Source organism: Equus przewalskii, chromosome 6 (genome assembly GCF_037783145.1).
Source record: "Equus przewalskii isolate Varuska chromosome 6, EquPr2, whole genome shotgun sequence".
Taxonomy (NCBI): domain Eukaryota; kingdom Metazoa; phylum Chordata; class Mammalia; order Perissodactyla; family Equidae; genus Equus; species Equus przewalskii.
In genome coordinates this window covers 72763839-72783523 of record NC_091836.1, presented here as the reverse complement: position 1 = coordinate 72783523, position 19685 = coordinate 72763839, and the positions used below count along the sequence as shown (strand labels likewise).

At 35.8% G+C, this 19685-nt stretch overlaps 1 protein-coding gene and 1 pseudogene across 1 annotated transcript; both read left to right on the top strand.

Moving 5' to 3' along the window:
- LOC103553209 (olfactory receptor 51F1-like) lies at nucleotides 1-960 on the top strand. Its single transcript, XM_008523688.2, has one exon. The coding sequence runs from the start codon at nucleotides 1-3 to the stop codon at nucleotides 958-960; it is 960 nt and encodes a 319-aa protein (XP_008521910.2).
- Nucleotides 961-11583: 10623 nt separating this feature from the next.
- LOC103553853 (olfactory receptor 51F1-like) lies at nucleotides 11584-14762 on the top strand (annotated as a pseudogene).
- The last annotated feature ends 4923 nt before the right edge of the window (nucleotides 14763-19685 follow it).

The window sequence follows — 19685 nt, the reverse complement described above, 5'->3', positions numbered from 1 at the left end:
ATGCTACAAATCCAGAACAACATGGAGATCCTAAGTAACTTGACATCTAAATTTCCAACCTTCATGTTGACCAGCATTCCTGGCCTAGAGTCTGTCCACGCCTGGATCTCCATTCCTTTCTGTTTTCTGTATACCGTTGCCCTCTCTGGGAACTGCATGATCCTGTTTGTCGTCATTACCCAGAAGAGTCTCCATGAGCCCATGTACTATTTCCTCTCCATGCTGTCAGCTGCTGACTTGGGCTTGACTGTTTCTACAATGTCAACAACATTAGGCATCCTATGGTTCGATGCAAGAGAAATCAGTCTGGATACTTGCATTGTCCAGATGTTTTTCCTTCATGGATTTACCATCATAGAATGTGGGGTGTTGGTGGCTATGGCCTTTGACCGCTACGTGGCTATCTGTGATCCTCTGAGGTATACTGCCATTCTCACTAATTCCAGGATCATTCAGATGGGCCTCTTAATGATTATACGCACTGTAGTGTTAATAGTGCCATTACTCTTGCTCCTTAAGCCCCTGTATTTCTGTAGAGTGAATGTCCTTTCTCATTCCTACTGTTACTATCCAGATGTGATTAAATTAGCATGTTCAGATACTCGAGCCAACAGCATCTGTGGGATAATAGACCTCTTCCTGACCACAGGAGTAGATACACTATGCATCATCTTGTCTTATATCTTGATCGTTCGCTCTGTCCTCCATATTGCCTCCCCTGAAGAACGACACAAGGTCTTTAGCACCTGTGTCTCCCATATTGGAGCTCTCACTATTTTCTACATCCCCATGATAAGCCTCTCCTTGGTGCATCGCTACAGTCGATCAGCACCCAAAGTGGTCCATTCGTTGATGGCCAATATATACCTGCTTTTGCCTCCTGTGCTCAACCCCATTATCTATAGTGTAAAAACAAAACAGATTCACAAGGTTATATTCAGTCTTCTCCTTACAAAATAAACAGAGATGACTGTTTGAGAAAAACCGGTAAAAAATAACTTTCACTGTAGACAAGAAACCATGGTAGGTTATCGCCTATCAAATATTCTTTTTTTCCTTTAACCAACAAATATTTAGTAAGCATAATTGTGTTCTCATTCATAAAATTCCAGTATGACATACCCCTAAGATTCTATAATTCAATACGGGAAATATGAGAACTATAAGAATAAAACAATAAAAACAATACTCATAGCAATTAAATGACATTTAGTATTTGTTTATTTTTTATTATGTGTTCTACTAACAGCCTTTAATACGTATTCCATTTATTCTTCAAAAAATTTCAGTGAAATATATAATATTATTAATTAGATTTTAGAGATGCAGAAACTGAGGCCTAAAGACATTTAGGCCATCAAAGACCAGACATCTAACGTGGATCAGGGTTGAAATTTGAGTCCAGGATATCTGTATCTTAAACATCACTCTCTTCACTAGTGTATTCCATTCTCTACCAAAACCTTCTAGGAAAAATGTTATAAGATCAAACATTAGAACTGGATCTCCCCATCCATTAATTATGCCTTTAAAAAGTTGTGTTGTCCTTCTTAGAGGATACGTTAGCTTGTTTTCTTCATTCATAATTAGTAATACAAAACATAAAAATAGATAAGTCCTGGAATGTAAGTCATAGATCACTATCCAGTATGGGACAGTCAATAGAAAACCTTCAGGATTAGGGACACTAGCTAATTCATTACAGGAAACGGGAACTTTGGAGAACTGGAAAAGATCATGATGTATTGCAGAATGTAAGGAAGCTTGGGGCAGAGGTTCTTAACCTCTTTCTGCACAATGGCCCTTTTGGCATCTAGTGAAATCCATGAACCCTTTTCCACAAAAAATCATGTATAAACATAGTCATATTATTTTCCATAAAATTTCCAATGTTTCACAAATGCCATGAGGTACCCACTCTGGTTCTTGTAACCAATCTAAGAACTGAGATAAATAATTTATGGTGCTCTGACTATAAACAGTTACATATAGCTAGACCTAAAGTATTTTTGTTCCTAAAAAGGGACTATGATAACTATATCAATTTGAGAGGCAGGTAGAAACTTAAAACTCAGTTTTATAAAATGGGAGAACAGTTCAGAGGAAAATGGAGATGGGAAGCTGATGAGAGCCACATCAATTTTATTGAGTTGGAAATGTGGCAATAGGAGCGGTGTTTAATGTACATACAAACACCACAGGCAGCAATGTGATGGAGCCAGCCCCCGCCAGCTTGCAAGAGGCCATAATGTACATCTCTTCTCAACTCTGAGTTCAGGAGTGTCATATTGGCCACTTGAAATCAGCATTTATACCATGCAAATTGGCATACACTACCAATGAGGATTTTATTTTTCATAGATTCAGTTTACCAGCACATCAACAACTGGGGGCCTACTGTGTATTTGGCCTTGTGAAAAGCAACAGAAATTAAAAGATCAATAAAACATATTCCTCTGCACTCAAGAAGCTTAAAGTCTAATGTGTGAAGTAGTGACATAGAAAAAAATTACAAAATAATGTGCAAAGTGCTATGATTGTTGATATGCAAAATTATAGTTATTGTTTTTCTTGCCATCTGATTCGAAAATGTTTCCAGACTTAAATAGAGGAGAAGAGTATTTTAGAAGAAACTCTGTGGAGGAAGTAAGGAGTACTATGTCACCATTTTACTCCTGATGAGAGAATACTCTAGACACTTTTAATTCATAGGTCCTGTCTGGACATAGCATTGAAGAATATGAAAACACAAAATCTTCCTTTATTCTTCTGTTTTCTCTACCCATCATATTCTTTCAAGTGAATTTAGATTATAAGATTTGTATTATCTGCTTAAAGAACATCTTTTGCTTGAAAATTGCTATTTTATAAAGGAATTGATTTGTAGACTTGCTTTAGAAATTTGGTTGTGCTTCCTGAATTTTATATTTGGGGGAGCTTTGTTCTGGTAATTCCACATGCCTGCTAGCTGCTTGAAGACTCAGAAAAATAGAAGACACAGAATATTAAAGTTCAGGGGCTCTATCTTGAGATGTTCAAAAGCCCACAGCGTTAAAAAGTGTGCTTCCTTGGGGCCGGCCCCATGGCCAAGTGGTTAAGTTTGTGTGCTTTGCTTCCGTGGCCCAGGGTTTCGCCGGTTCTGATTCTGGGCACAGTCATGACGCTGCTCATTAGGCCATGCTGAGACAGCATCCCACATAGCACAACCGGAGGCAGTCACAACTAGAATATACAACTATGTACTGGGGGGCTTTGGGGAGAAAGAAAAAAAAAAGATTGGCAACAAAGGTTAGTTCAGGTGCCAATCTTTAAAAAAAAAAAAGTGTGCTACTGGCTAAACCTGCTAAAGAAAAGATTAGACACCTTTGGAGAACTCTAGCTGGAACTGAGCAAGAGAATAAAATGATGGGAAAGGAAATGTGTTTGGGGAATTTTACAAGGTGCAAGAAAAATCTTGGACAATTTTATTTAGTTTGAGTTGTATTATTGGTCTACAAAGCATCCAGGAAACTACATATGCATGTTACTTAGTATATTTCATTAAAGGAAACATACTAGTGCTTGTGGCAAATTTATTAAATTACCATTCTAATAAATTTTAGTGGCTCAAAAGGGTACTATTAAAAAGATACTCATAGGAGACTCTTGAGGATCTGAGTAGCTCATCCCATAGGTCACATGTAAGTATTAAAAAGAGCACCAGGAAAAATAAAACAGCCGTGTGTATGTGAAGGCATATCCTTTTTGTCACAACATTTGTCCAAAACCTATGTATGTGCCAATTCTTTCATTCTCCAATTGGCAAGTCCACGTCGCCTCCAGTAAGTGAACTGTAGGCTACTTGTTATTTCTCATTTGTCATAATTATTATAATGTAAATTACATGTAAATTATATACAGTGTATTAAAGATGTTGTTTATGAAAAGACAATAATATGGAATTCCAGTTTTCAGAGCTATGTTAGAGGCCCTTAGTCTACATCAAATGATGAAGAACAAATCACATATATAAGTTTTAGGTTGAAAGAAAATATACAATGTAGATTAAAATTATTTTTATGACTCATATTTAAACAACTTTATTAGGTAATTAACCTAACCATCAACCCAGTAGAGTTGAATAAAATGACTTCTACTTTGCTTGTTTATATCACCCTCCTTTCTAGACTGTGAAATAAATCTTCAAGAGTGAGGGATAAATTAATTTGATAAACACTATTGACCACTGATTTTGTGTCAAGCACTGTGTTCATCAATCAGTTATATAAAAATTTTTGCTTTCACCTGAACAACTAAAACTAAAGAAGATAATGTACCTGAATTACTTGGGAAATATTAATCACTATATAGATGTTAATTAATGTAATTTTAATGAATATAATTTTATTTCTGGAAGTTACTTCACTTGAGTTGCCATGCAGCCAAATTGACCTTCTTCTATCCACTGGACCACCCCTTTCCAGCCACTTGACTTTGTAATTCTATTTTACCACTTGCTTCTGAATTTTAGGAATGCATTTGCTCATTTTAACAAACATGTAGTGCATACGTACTATGTAGCTGGTACTATGCTATTACCTGGAGATACTTTCAAAGCATCTATTGTTCCTCTTAGTTGTACACAAAAATCTATGTAATAGATTATATGCAAGAAACATATAGCAGAATAAAATCAAGAGGAAATACTGGATCTTCATCTTAAATGCTGTATCCAAGTTCAAAGCAATAATTCAATTCCATTTTTTAATTAAAATATGTAAAAACAGAGTTACTGTGTCAACACGTTTACTATTCTTTGGTTCTTTCCACTTGTCTTAGCATCTGTATTTCCTGATGCCACCCAACTAGCCCAGGAGGCAGAGAGGTGACGCGTAACAGAGTGGCACAGAAATCCACCAAGGGTGTATTCAGCCCAGTTGGGTAAATGACTACACAATCAAGTTTCCGTGTAAAATTCTCCGTTAACAAAGGTAAATGGGTGACATGCATATACCCACTCTAAATAAGAGAGAGAGAAGTCTCTCCTCCTTTCTAAAGGCCAAGTCAAGCCGCTGCTCTCAGATCAGACAGTACTTGGTTGTATCTATAATAAAATGTGTTGGATGACTTTAAGTTGCAACATGAGTAACTTAGTTTAAACACAAGGAAGAATTTCTTGGAAGTGAACTTAAAGACAATAACTCGCCTAACCTTCCAGTGTTGCTCCTTCAGCCTCTCTATTTGTATCCCTTCTCATTCTCCACATCTTGAAAGGTATGACCCTCTCCATTTATCCCTGGTCCCTGATCTCTACACCCGCCCAGCTCCTGATCTAGTTAGGATTCCCCATTATTTTGTTCACTTCTACGGACCTGCTGCTTATTTAGAAATTCCACAGCCCATAGAGATGTTTTGTTTTCATCTGTTTGCTAATCTCAACAAAAACTGTGCTTGTTACATGTATATATTTCCTGACACATATAATAACAAAACCCCAAAATACAATCAAGGGTCATCCTGGCTATTGTTAAATTTACATTTCTCATTGGTTTACACTTGCTGCAGCACATTTATTCCATTCAGTCTCTTAAGTTCGCAGCAACTGATTTATTTATTTTTAATTTTGTCTGAACATCAGAAGCAGGCTGGCACAGTGAAATGACCACACCTTTAGAGTCAGACAGACCTGAATTCATACCCTAGATCCATTGTATCGATGGTTGGGAACCTTCAGTAAGTTCTTCACTCTGACAATAAGACATCTCACCTGAAAACTGGGGATATTAGTCACAGCCAAGTAGTGGTGCTGTTAGATTAAAGTAACACACGTAGAGATATGTAGCAAAGATTCTGGCTCAATATTAATTTCTCTTCTCTCTGAGAATATTATCTTCTATCTTCCAACCTTTCATCTACTTCACATTTCAGTCCATGCCCCAGACCCTGAGATGGCAGTGCCTCAGGTCAGGAGACAGTCACCACTTTGCCTCCATGGAGGTGGTTAACTTTGTAACATTCCACAGATGCTCTTCCTAAATCTAGAAAAATATGATGACAGCCCTTCTCAAATCCGTCTCTACAAATGCATAAATCAATTAAATAAATTAATGAAATTAATTGAATCCATGAGATTTTTAATCATAGCAACAGCATTTTGTCATTCCAGGAGACTGTGTAGGTATTCATTGTTTTAATAAATCATCATGTGATGGCAACTGATTTTCCTCTGCAGCAGGATTTGACTCCTGGCCTTTCCATATATAGGAGACAACTAACAATGCAGAAAATTAGACTTCATATTCTTCATCAGAAAAGAATAGAGGTGTTTTACCCTTTTCTCAATTATTCATACTTCTTCGAAACTAGAGAAAGATAAAGCTCTTGTCCTCTTTTCCCGAATCTTCAGGCACATATTCCAACTTATGTCCAATTACACATCCATGTATTTTATTGATAGATATTAAGAGTTGACTAGAGTGAGGTTGACTGGGAGGTGGAGATCACAAAATGGATATCAGTCCCAAACTGTCTGGTCCTGCCTGACACCAAGCGCATGCTAGTCCACCAGTTCCTGAACCCTCCCCCTTTTTCCTCTCTAGAAAGCACAATGATGCTGAGAAAATACGGGCAAATTGATGATACGACACATATGTTTTGTAATAATAGAAATTTATTTTTTAGAGATCTAGAGAATGTCCTTGGATTAGATGAAGAAACAGTACATTGGAAAATGTCAAAGAAACAAATAAGTTGAAAACATAGATGTCATTCATCTTTCAGTAATCATAAAATATAAAATCTGCTCCATGCTTTTTTAGTACAATAGGGAATAAGGCCAATTTCTAAATTAAAGGAATTTAGCACAATTGCTTATGTGTGTGCGTGTGTGTGTGTGTGTGTATGTATGTATATTAATCTGTCCATAAACATTATTTATTACCTTGAAAATAAAAGGTTATTTTGAGGATTAAATACAAAAATTAGACACTTGGTACTTAATCATTGAAAGAATTAATAAACATATGATTGAAGGAATGATGGTTTTGTATATGTATATGATGATATGCCTACAAGCAGTAGTGGTTGTTGTTATCACTACTAGTAATTTCTGCGAAATTAAACTGGTAATTCACAGGAAATTGAGTCTTAAGTGTCTGAACAAATAATGCCAATGGACCTCTTACTCAGTCGCTCCTCACCTCTGAGAGTGCAGTTCTCCTGCAGCCCAGCAATCCTTACTAATGTTTGTCAAATAGTTGATTAAAAACTAGCATTTTAATTAGTATTCCCTTAGCTGGTGGTGAAATCTAATATTCTTCCCATATTTCTAGTAATTCTTCCTTGGAGAATTCCATTTTAATGCCTTTTGCCCAGTTTTTATATTGTGATTTTTTTACTGCCATATGATAAGCGCATTTTCCGGTTGAATGTTGTATGTGCTTCAAATATTCCCTCCAATTTGTAATTACTATTTTAATTCTATGGAAGTTGTTTTTGCATAAAACAATTCTTTGTATTCTAGCAAATCAAATATAACAATCTTTACCTCTATGGTTTATAGCTTTTATGTCATTAAAAAATTGTCATTCAAGGACTATATAAATATTTGCCTGCATTTTATTCTAAACTGTATGTGCTTGTTCATAATTAAACATATAACCATCAAGAATTAATTTAAATATGTATCATGGTGTATGCTTTGTTATATTTTTTCAAATGGATAGTCGGTTTACCCAACTCCTTTTATTCCATAACTCACTCTATTACTACTGGTTTCAGAAGCTTCTTTTAAACTCCAGTAAATGTTTACCTAGGCCTTTTCCTATGCTTTTAATTTGTCCCTGGGTTGTATTTGCTTCCAAATAGGTACTAAATTATTTTAATTATATCAGCATCTAATATAATTTCAATACAATTCTCTGTATTATTGATTCTTTTAGTAATCATGACAAATTCTTCTACACTAGTCAAATTCTTCTACTCTGGTCAAATTCTTCTACTCTGTCAATCATTTCAAATGGTGAATTTCTATTCTTGACTTCCTCTCAGCCTGCAGTCGGTTCTCAACCAAGAAATATTGTAGTATTTCAAATTTTATTTTAAAGAAGATTATATGGTGGGTATATTTTCTGAGCTTTTACATATTTCTTACTTTTTCCAGTGAAACTAACCGGGCAGGATATCAGATTTTGCCATAAGTTTTACTGAAAAATTCTATTGCTTTATGACACTCAATATTTCACGAAAGAAATTTAAATCCAGCCTTATTTTTAAGGTTTTTAAAACCATTACTTACATGTCGTAAAAAGTATACCACAAAGTATCTACTTTGTGTATTTTTACTTGTGTCATAATAATTATACAATTGAAAGATTGTTAGCAAATTTCTAAAGATGTGCAATCATCACCACAATTCAGTTTTAGAACATTTCTTCATCAACCCAATGGCATCACCTGGTTTCATTTTGCATTTAATCCCACTTCTCTTTTCTGGATTATTCATAAAAGTGCATTATACAATATGTAGTCTTTTTCTTCCGGTTTCTTTCTTTTGGCGTAATGTTTTTGAGGTACATCCACATTGTAGCATGTAACAGTATTTTCTTCTCTTTATTGCTGAGTAGTACTCCTTGTATTGGTATTTCACATTTTGTTCACCCATAACCAGTTGATGTACATTTAAGTTGTTTCCGATTTGGGGCTGTTGTGAATAATGCTGCTATGAACATCTGTGTACAAGTTTTTCATATACATACGCTTACATATCTCTTTGGTAGACTCCTAGGAGTAGAATTTCTGGGTCATATGCTAAGTGTATGTTTACCTTTTAAAGGAACTGCCAATCTGATTTTTAAAGCAGCTGTACCAATTTACATTTCCACCAGCGACGTGTGACGTTTCCAGTTTCCCCACATGCTTGTCAACACTTGATATTATCTTTCTTTTTGGTTATAGCCATTCTAGTGGGTGGGTGGTAGTATCTCAATGTATTTTGAATTTTCATTTTCCTGATGACCAACAATGCTTATCATCTTTTCCTCTGCTTACTAGCCTCTGTATATCTTCTTTAGCGAAATATCTTTTCAAATGTTTTGCCCATTTTTAATTGGGTTGTTCGTCTTATTATTGAGTTGTAAGAGTTGTTTTTATATATTCCAGATACAAGTTTTTCTTGCATATTTTCTCCCTGTCTGTGACTTATCTTCATGAGGACAGTATGAGGTAAGGGTCTAAGTTCTTTTTTCTGTTTTCTGTCTCTCTCTCTCTTTTTTTTTTTTTTTTTGGCATAGACATATCCAATTGTTCTAGCACCATTTGTTGAAAAGTCTATCCTTTCCCTCATTTAATCATCTTGGCACTTTTGTTGAAAATCAATTGACCATAATGTAAGGGTTTAAATATGGACTCTCAATTTTATGCTCTTGATCTATATAATAATCCTTGGGGTACGTATGTTCATTACATTAGCTTATAATTAAGTTTTGAACTCTAGTAGTATAGGTACCCCAACAGGGTTCTTCTTTTTAAAACTATTTTGTTTATTATAAGTCTTCTGAATTTCCTTATAAATTTTAGAATTAGAATCAATTTCTACGAAAGAAAGGCTCCTGATACTACATTGAATTCATGGATCCATTAGAGATCCATACCCAGCTTGACCATTTTGAGTCTTCTAATACATGAGCATATGGTGTCTCTCCATTTATTTATATCTGTAAATTTCTCTCAGCAATATTTTGTAGTCTTCAGTATATGTCTTGCTCATTTTTTGTAATTTTTTCTTATATATTTTATTCTTTTATTTCTTCATAGTGAGTGAAATATTTTTTTAAAAAATGTCTTTTGTTTTGTTTATAAAACCAGCCTGATTGTAATTTATTTATAGGAACTATTTTTTTCCTTTGCGAAAACTTGTAGATTGTTTTTAAAAAGTTGCATGTCAAATATTTCACATAAATTTCCATCTTCACTGATTCTACATGGAAAACAATGAGTTCTTGCAATCTCTGAACATTGCAGTCTTTTTTTTAAAACAGTCATTTTTCTTCTAGTTGTTCTGCTTTATTTTTCCTAGGACATTAATTCTCAGTTTTTTTAATTTTCACATTTTTGCCCTGCTCAAATATCATTTTCTTATTATTTCTTTTCATTATTTTTTTCTATGCATTATGGGAGGATTTTTGAAATGTATTCTCCAAATCAAACTGATTTAAATTATTTTACTTCAATTCTGATTTTGATTATATCCAATATTTGCTTTAATTCTATTATGTTTCTAATATCTCATTATTTTGGCCTTTCTTTCCAATGTTTTCTCTTTCTTTCACAATGCTATATGATTCTATTACTTGAATTACCTTAGGATATTTTCTTAGTTCCACTGAGGTTTTAACATCTATGATGACGATGCCTAAGACTTTATGATGTGACAGGCAATGTGCTTTGTGGTTTACAGACATTATTACATATTCATATAAGCTAATACCCTGAATTTTCCAGATGTTGTTCCCGTGTTCTTTTTATGCAATATGTTAAAGATTTCATGCGAGCTTTTTTTTCCTTTATACACTACTTACTGCAAAGGAAGATCTTCTCACAGTTTTTTTTCCCAATTAACTATGTGTGTGGCTTCCTCATGGCTGTTGTCGCAACAAGCATGATTATCTAGAGGGTGGTTCGTGACCCACTTCCTAGTTTCTAGCAGCCTACAATTTCACTAAGGTAACATCCATGCCACCAACACTGTCTAGTTCTTGGCCGCTTTGAAGGGTTAGAGGAAATGAAAACCTAAATTCCCAAAATGTGCTGTTGTCAGATTTTCTTCTGTTTCCTCTTCTGCTGACAAAGATGTACTTGAGTGAATATTCACTTCAAACTTTAATGTGTCTCTACCAACGCCAACCCTTACGCCATTATCTTTGGATGATTTTCGTGAGATGACATGCCTGGTGTAAAGAAAATGTCCTCGGGGGCCGGCCCGGTGGCGCAGCGGTTAAGTTTGCACGTTCCCCTTCTCGGCGGCCCGGGGTTCGCTGGTTCGGATCCCGGGTGCGGACATGGCACTGCTTGGCAGCCATGCTGTGGTAGGCGTCCCACGTATAAACTAGAGGAAGATGGGCACGGATGTCAGCTCAGAGCCAGGCTTCCTCAGCAAAAAGAGGAGGACTGGCAGTAGTTAGCTGAGGGCTAATCTTCCTCAAACAAAACAAAACAAAACAAACAAACAAAAAAAGAAAATGTCCTCGGTCACCATATAGTCAAACGTCTTATAAAAAGAAATGCTTGATTACGTTTTTTATTTTGTTACAGATGCTAGATTCCTGAGTGTAGACTGTGTTAATGGTGTTACGTGCTGTCCTATATTTTGGCTCAGTCAATCTCTGTATTCCTTAGTCAGAAGCAGTTAATTACCCTCAAAACTTTCTGGATTTAGGACATCTATAAGTTTTAACACTAGTACTTATTTGGTCTGTTCCCTTTTCCCTTTATCCTTTTTGAAAATTTAATAGAAAGTTGGAAGAGACTATTTCAGGTAATACTAGCTAAAATTACTTTAAAGTGGAAGTCTATTTTAAATCTTAGAAAGAAAACTCTGAGAGCAATATGCTGCACAAATTAGAAAGAGTGGCAATAGAGACAGATATTGATGATCAACAGATGGGAAGTGAGAAGACATTAAGATTTCTGGATTAGGCAACTTGATACATGAAGCTACCATAGATCCATAGACTTATTAATCAAAATGGGGAAAACAGAGTTTACAATTTTGAGGGACTAATTCAGACCCAGTCACATTGTGCTTGAGTTGACTTTGAGCTACTTATATGGAGAAATCAAAGAGTTAGATATATGGATCTTAGGAGGTTACCTTGGATAAAGATAAATATTTTAACATATGAAAATAAATGAGTAAAACCATTGTCCATGGAATGCCTGTGGAATTAAAAGTATGTAGAAATAGATAACGTGTTTGGAGAAATAGTCTAACTAATTTTTATCTACATTCATAAGTAAGTTATGCAGTCAATGACATGACAAAATTTATAAAACTGGGCATACTTAACAGAAATGATCTTGGATGGCTTCTAAATGAACAATAGAAATCTTAAAGAAGTTAAAAATATGTTTTGAGTAATAGCTTCATTTTTATAACAAGCATGTTATATCCACCACAGATTAATCTGAATTCTAGCATCAAATATTATGCTTTAGAACTTACTATTTGCTAAAATTGTCTCATTAATTTGTTTAGATATCATACAAAACATATGCAATGCTGAAATAAAATTGTTTTGACTCTGAACCATAGAAATCTTAAATAAGAGATTTGCAAGCATAGATATCTCTAACACATTTGTGTTATTTATTAATAGAGAACTATATTATTGTTGAAGTGAATTACATCATTTTCATTTGTATCCTTATCATCATTAGAAAGTGTAGTGTAGTTGTTAATAGCATAGATTCTAAAGTCTTATTTTCTGATTACCAATGTCATCTCTTTCAGAGTTTATAACCTTTGGCATTTATCCAAACTTTTAAACTTCACTTTATGCATCTATAATAGAAATACCTATATCTTAGGTATTTTGTAGGCTAAAATGAAATAATCTATGTAAAGTATTGTTATATACAACATGACTTATCAGTCACATAATACTATATATGTAAATAAACCTGTAAGATTAAAGGCCAAATTAAGGACTGGGATGTACGAGTTACAAAAGAAGATTACTATTCTCATTGTTCTTTACCACAATAGAGGCAGGATCCACAATGGTAAAAAAAGGAAGTATTTTAGGGTTAAAAATTAAGAAAAATATCAGGGCTGGCCTGGTGGCATAATGGGTGGCCGGGGGTTTGCAGGTTCAGATCCCAGGTGCAGACCTACACACCATTCATCAAGCCATGCTGTGGCAGCATCCCACATACAAAATAGAGGAAGATTGGCAACAGATGTTAGCTCAGGGTTAATCTTCCTCACCAGAAAAAAAAAATAAGAACAATATCCAGCTCAAATTTACAAGAACTGAAGAATCTTCCTTCTAGTTCCCTCTAGTGAATTTATGAAACGGGACAGGATGAACTGGCATCATCTGGGGTGAATTCTTAGGTGTAAGTAGTCCCTGAAAAGAAAGGTTTCCCTGCTAATTTAAGATGAATTTTCACTTAGAAACTGAGTTTAATAATTCTAAAATTCCAGGGTAATATTAGTCAATTTTTTTCTTAGGCCAAGTCCTACTTGTGGTTAAATAGACTATTTCAGGAAAGGCAAATAAAATATAAGTCAATTAGCAAAAACATATTGAATAACTACTAATAGCAAAGAATTCTACTAAGCAAAAATTACCTAAAAAGAAACTTCTATTCTCATGAGACCATATTAATAAGATTATAATCCAGTTTAAGCATAAAAACATAATAAAAAGTATTGACAGTAGTACAAGATAGTAAGTGATAAACACCAAATAAATTTAGCTAAGTAAATTGAAATTAAATTGGCTTAAATATCTTATTTTGGTGATGAATCTTACAGCCATAACATTGAGTGAAAGAAGCAAAATGCAAATAGTATATACTGCATGATTCTGTTGATATCAAGATCAAGAACAGAGAAAACTAACTATGGTAATAGAAGTCAGAATAATGCTTATTATGTGAGAGGACACTGATGAGGATAGGCAGTAGGAAGCTCTAAGTGTTAGTGGTAATGTTTTATTAGTTGATCTCGGAAGTGGTCACATGAGTGCATGTAGATGCCAAACTTTATTTTGTTAACTTTACAAAATGTTTATTCAACTTCACCTAAAAATAATTTTAAATTCTAAATTTATGGAGTCAAGATCTTACAAGAGAATTCTTCTCTTGCAGACCATAACGCCAACCTTCCATAACTCCACTTTTCCTACTTTCCCCTTGACTGGAGTCCCTAGACTTGAATGGGCCCATGCCTGGATCTCAATCCTCTTCTGCTGCCTGTAAGTAACTGCTCTCTCTGGGAATGGTATAATCCTATTCGTCATCATCACCAAGTCAAGTCTCCATGATCCCATGTACTATTTCCTCTTGATGCTCTCCACCACCAACCTGGGCTTGTGTATTTCAACACTAGTCACCATGCTGGACATATTCTGGTTCAATGCAAGACAGATCAGTTTCCACACCTGTGTTGCTCAAACATTCTTTATTTAACTCTTTACTCTCATGGAGTCTTCAGTGTTCCTGGTGGTGACCTTTGACCACTTCATTGCCATTTGTAACCCACTGAGATATGCTGTCATCTTGACTGATTCCAGAATCCTGAAAGTGTGGTTTGCCATCCTTTCAGGGGCATAGTGATCCTAATGCCTCTGGTCCTGCTTCTTAAATATATAACCTTCTGCCAAAGTCATGTGCTCCATTATTCTTACTGTTTCCATCCTGACATAATCCAGCTTTCATGTTCCGACAATAAGATCAACAGTGTTTTACTGCCCTCTTAGTTACTGCAGAAGTGAACTCCATCTTTATTTTTCTCTCCTATATCCTGATTATCAAGATCATCCTAAGTATTGCTTCCCCAGAGGAGTGGCATAAGGCCATTAGCACTGGTATCTCCCACATTGGAGCCATTGTCATCTTCTACATCCCTTTCATTAGCTTGTGCTTTGTCCACAGGTTTGGAAAAAAAGGCACCTCCTTATGTACAAACTCTTATGGCTAATATGTATTTGCTTATTCCACCAGTGATGAATCCCATAATTTATAGTGTGAAAACTAAGCAGATCCGTAGGGTCATTTAAAAATTCCTCTTTCCCAAGGGATCTGAGTCTGACTCTAACAACTCTGCAATAAAATCGACTCCTTAGTTATCATTTCCAAGACCTAGTGCTTAACCAATATGATCTCTTCCATCAGTGACCCTAAATAAAAAAAAAAAACTAGGAGGTCGGTGGTGGGCAGGGCTCCCCCATGTCATAGTGGTTAAGTTTGGCTCAGTCCACTTCAGTGGGCCAGGTTCACAGGCCCAGATCCCAGGTGTGGACCTCCACCACTCATCAGCCATGCTGTGGTAGAGACCCACATATAAAGTGGAGGAAGGTTGGCAGAGACATTAGCTCAGGGCTAATCTTCCTCAGGAAAAAGAAAAAAGCAAACAAACATAGAAGGTTGGGTGGAGTGAGTGGGCGATGCAGTTTGGTGAAAATTTATTTTTTATTTTCAATTGAAATATTACTACTCTACTCTTTAGCAATGAGCAATGAAATGTCCTAATATTATGGATATATTAGTAAAGTTTTGAAAGTATGAATGACAATGGCTAAAATGAACACTTTGCCCATTAGATTAAGCTTTCAAAATTATTCTTAAAATAATAACTCATACCTTTCTGTCCTTATTTTTCTTCTTAAAGTATGCATAATAAAGATTTATTAAGTTTTGTTTAATCTTAGATTAAATTAGACCCTATTACCTATGTTTCTTATATATAATTTAATTACCATCGATTCATTCTTTCATTTACTGAGTGGCTACTATTGTCGGACACTGCACAATATGATAGAGTGGCAGAGACAAACAAGATACTGTCATAATTAGTGAAATACTTAGATAAGAAAGCACCAAGTCAAAATCTAATGGACTATGATATGTTACAATATATAGATATAAGCAAAAGGAGTAATAAGAATATATAAGAAGAGTGTTTAATCTAACCTGAGAAGATCAGGAAATCATCACAAATTGTTGTTTGAACTATAAAGTCAAGAATTGAAGAAATCACCTTTCAGAATGGTAGCATGGGTAGATCTGTGGACATGCTACCCAGGGAACCAATCATAAATAGTAGAATTAAATACAGAGAATTATGTATAGACGTGGGCATAAACTATTAAGTTGTCTGAAAATTGACCTAAAAGCATAGAGCAAATGAAAAATCCTTTTTTCAAGAGAATCCATTAAATAACTAAAAGCACAGTAGGAAGTCAGTGGCACTTGAATCACAGCCAGCTCTCACCCCTCCCTTCCCCCATGGCTCAGCATATTGATAGCTCCACTGCAGGTAGGGCTAGTAAAGAACACAGGACTTCCTTTCTAAATCCCTCACCTCTCCCCAACCCCTCCAGCTCTCAGTCTAAGGCTATGGTATCTCCCAGAGGGGCAGACCTCAGTACTTTTTATTCCCCCCCACCCTAGCTCCAGTGGTAGAAGTTAAATTCCAGGTTAGTGCAGTCTAGAGGTCAGTGGCTCCCTTCATCCTCCCAGCCTCACTCATAAGCAAAGGCTCTAGCCCAGACACAGCAGTCAGAGAATACATGGGCCCTAGTCGCCCTCTCCCCAGCTCTATCATAAGGCAGAAGAATCATGATGACAGATACGAGTTGAGAAGACTATATGCTATCTTCCATAGTGCCATGCATGTAAAATAGGGGTTTAATTCCAAGAGAAGTGGGCCACAATGGAATTAAATAATAAATCAGTAACAAAAATTTAGAAACTCACAAATGTTTGAAAATTAAACAATACACTCCTAAATAATGGGCCAAAAAAGAGATCACAACAAGAATCAGAAAATACTTTGAGATGAACAAAAATTATCATCATACCAAAATTGTTATGTGAAGCTAAAGAATGCTTAGAGGAAAATTTATAGCTGCAAATGCCTATGTTGAAAAAGGAAATATTTCAAATCAACTACTAAACTTCCATTATAAGATACTTTTTGTTTTTTTTAAAAAAAGAGAAAACTAAACTTAAACGAGACAAAAGGAAGAAAATAATGATTAGATTAACGATCATATTAGGGGGAATTAATGAAATAGAGAATTGAAAAACAATAGGTAAAATCAACAAAAGCAAAAGTGGGCTTTTTGATAACACTGAATTAGTAATTTAAGAGCTTCCAAAGAAGAAAAATCCAGATCTAGATGGACTCACTGATGATTAACCAAACACCTAAAGAAAAAATAGTATCAATTCTTCACAAACTCTTCCGAAAAACAGAAGAGAACACACCCCAACTCATTCTGTGAAGCCATTTTACACTGATGTCAAAACTAACAAAGACATCGCAGGAAAGAATATTAAAAACCAATATATTTTGTGAATATAAGTACAAATATCCTTAATGAAACCCTACCAAACCAAATCTAGCAACATATAAAAAGGATTATACACCATGACCAAGTGGGATTCATCTCAGAAATGTAAAGTTGATTTAACATTGGAAAAAAAATAATATATATGCAAATATATACATATTTAAATATATATAAAACAAAAGACCATATATTACATAATTCAATTAATATGAAATGTCCAAAATAAACAAATCTACAGAGACAGAAAGTAGATTAGTGGTTGCCTAGGGCTGGGTGGGATGGAAGGTAATGAGATGTGGCCGCTCATGGGTAGGGTATTCCATTTATAGATTATAAAAATGATCTAAAATTTACTGTGGTGATAGTTGCACAACTCTGTTAATATACTAAAAACTATTAAAATTTTACATATTAAATGGATAAATTGTACTGTATGTGAATTTTATCACAATAAAACTGTTACATATTTCTTTTTTAAAAAGACAAGGATTGGAGATTACATGAGGAAAGTGAAGAGAACACACGTACTCTACTCTCACCCTAGAAAAAGGAGAAAACATGTTTGGAATCAAAATTAAATTAATAATCACACTAGAATATAAATACAAGTATAATCAGTGATCTATAAATTTGGAGAATCCATGAAAGAAAGAGCAAAAACAAAACAACATAGATAGATGAAACTATAGCCCAAAATACGTACAGGAGAATATGGAAAGGGAAGTGGAGGCTGTCTAAAGGATGCTCCAAGTTCGGGGGTGTTAGATTAAAGAATTCCACGGAAATATCCAGTCATTTTATTTCTGTCCTCTAACCCCAACCTGGCTCTCTTCATGCCAAATTTTAGATGACAGAGAAATTTGAGTAAAGGTGGAAAAGATGAATATGACTGACTCTGCCAGTGAGGCATGTCTGCACTTTAACTCTCTGGTAACATCCGTGAGGAACAGAGGACCTTGTGCCCAGATGAAGAGCCAATAGCACATTCTCCGTCCTCATCCCTTCCTCACAGCACAGAAGGCAGTCAGTCTATAGTAAATGGAAACAATATCCAGGAAAATATGAACAGAAAATAGTAAATATATAGAAAGACCACACAATAAAAAATTCCTAAATACATCATTTCAGTTGGATTCAACTGACAGGATAAAGCCACATGTATGTACACACACACGCACACACACCCTTAACATTAGATTAAGTAATAGGATATTAAATCCAGAATATTTTTAGAAGTGCCCCCACATCAGAGATATACATGTAGCATATCTTAGACTCCTTCTCTTTTGCCCCAGAAACATAAATGTGAGAGGAAGGAGGAGAGAGCAAAGCTGCTGACAACTGTCTTCACATGTTAGGGTATGGCCAGATCAGAGCTTGATTTCTTAACCAGCATAGTCCTTAGGCCCACAAATACTTAAAGCTTTCATCTTCACTCAGAAAGAATTTAAACAAATAAGCTAATGATTTAGCAGAAAATATACTGAAATGTCTGAATATCCACTTGGTACTCAAGAAAAGTTTAGAGTCAGATAGGCCACTGCTAATTATGTGTGGAAAGTGATGGGGAGAGAAGCACAGGCAGTGTGTGTGCCTGCAGAACCCAAAGTGGCCTACTAAGCATTGTGCATACTTCTTGTAGTGGGAGATGCAAGACATGATACTGTGGAAGTGATGTCCCAGCATGCCCCAGAACAGTGGGCCACAAACAGTTGCCAGCCACCGTCTGGAGTGCATGTGTTACTAGTTACTTCTTGTCCATCCCGCATGATTAACATGGTTTGATCATTTCATCAATATATTGCACCAGGGTTATGATTTCTGTGATGTCCCTCTGCTCCATGTCTCTTCAGACTATATTATGACAGAGGCCTAGAGAGACACCATAGCTCTGGGCCAAGACCATGAATGTGAGCAAGATGATGGAATAGGAGTTCTCTACCATTTCCCCTCCTAACAAAACTGATTTTGATAATCACCCACAGACAAGAGTACTTTACTGGGAGTCTTGAGTATAGTGGAGAAGTTCCAGCACATCATTGGAGTTAAAAAAAATCCAAAAATAGATGCTTCAAAGAGAAGAACAATTTCACTTTAACTGCATCATACTACTCCAAGGCAGGACAACTCAGTACCAAGAGAGATTCCCTCTTAGTTAGGGGAAAGTGATAGAGTAGTGAGGGAGCACCTGGCTTCCCCATCTGTGTAGGATGCTGCTAAAGAAGCCCATGTCTTTCCCACTTGTCCCAGAATACTGAGGTGGATCTGCATAACTGAGGGACAGGAAGAGGCTGGGAGCACAGCAGCCAGTGATTCGGAACTCACAGAAGGGGTGCAGGTCATCTTAACCCCTTGGGGGACTTCATTAGGAAGCCTGCCCACAAGCTGATGGGGATGCCTCACCTCAGACCTGCTATCTGACCTACAGACACTCCCAATACTCCATGCACCTCACTGTATACCCTCCTTGGGTAGCTTCCTGTGTGCATCCCCACAGGTGGAGAGTGTGAGCTTTTGCGGATGGCCTGTGAACCCACACAAAAAAATGGCTGGATTTTGCAGGATTGAGATGGCACCCAAAGCTGAACTATCAGCACCAACCTAGGGAAAGCAAATGAGAGGCTG

Coding starts and splice junctions, on each gene's coding strand:
- LOC103553209 (XM_008523688.2), top strand. CDS start 1: ATGCTACAAATCCAGAACAACATGGAGATCCTAAGTAACTTGACATCT.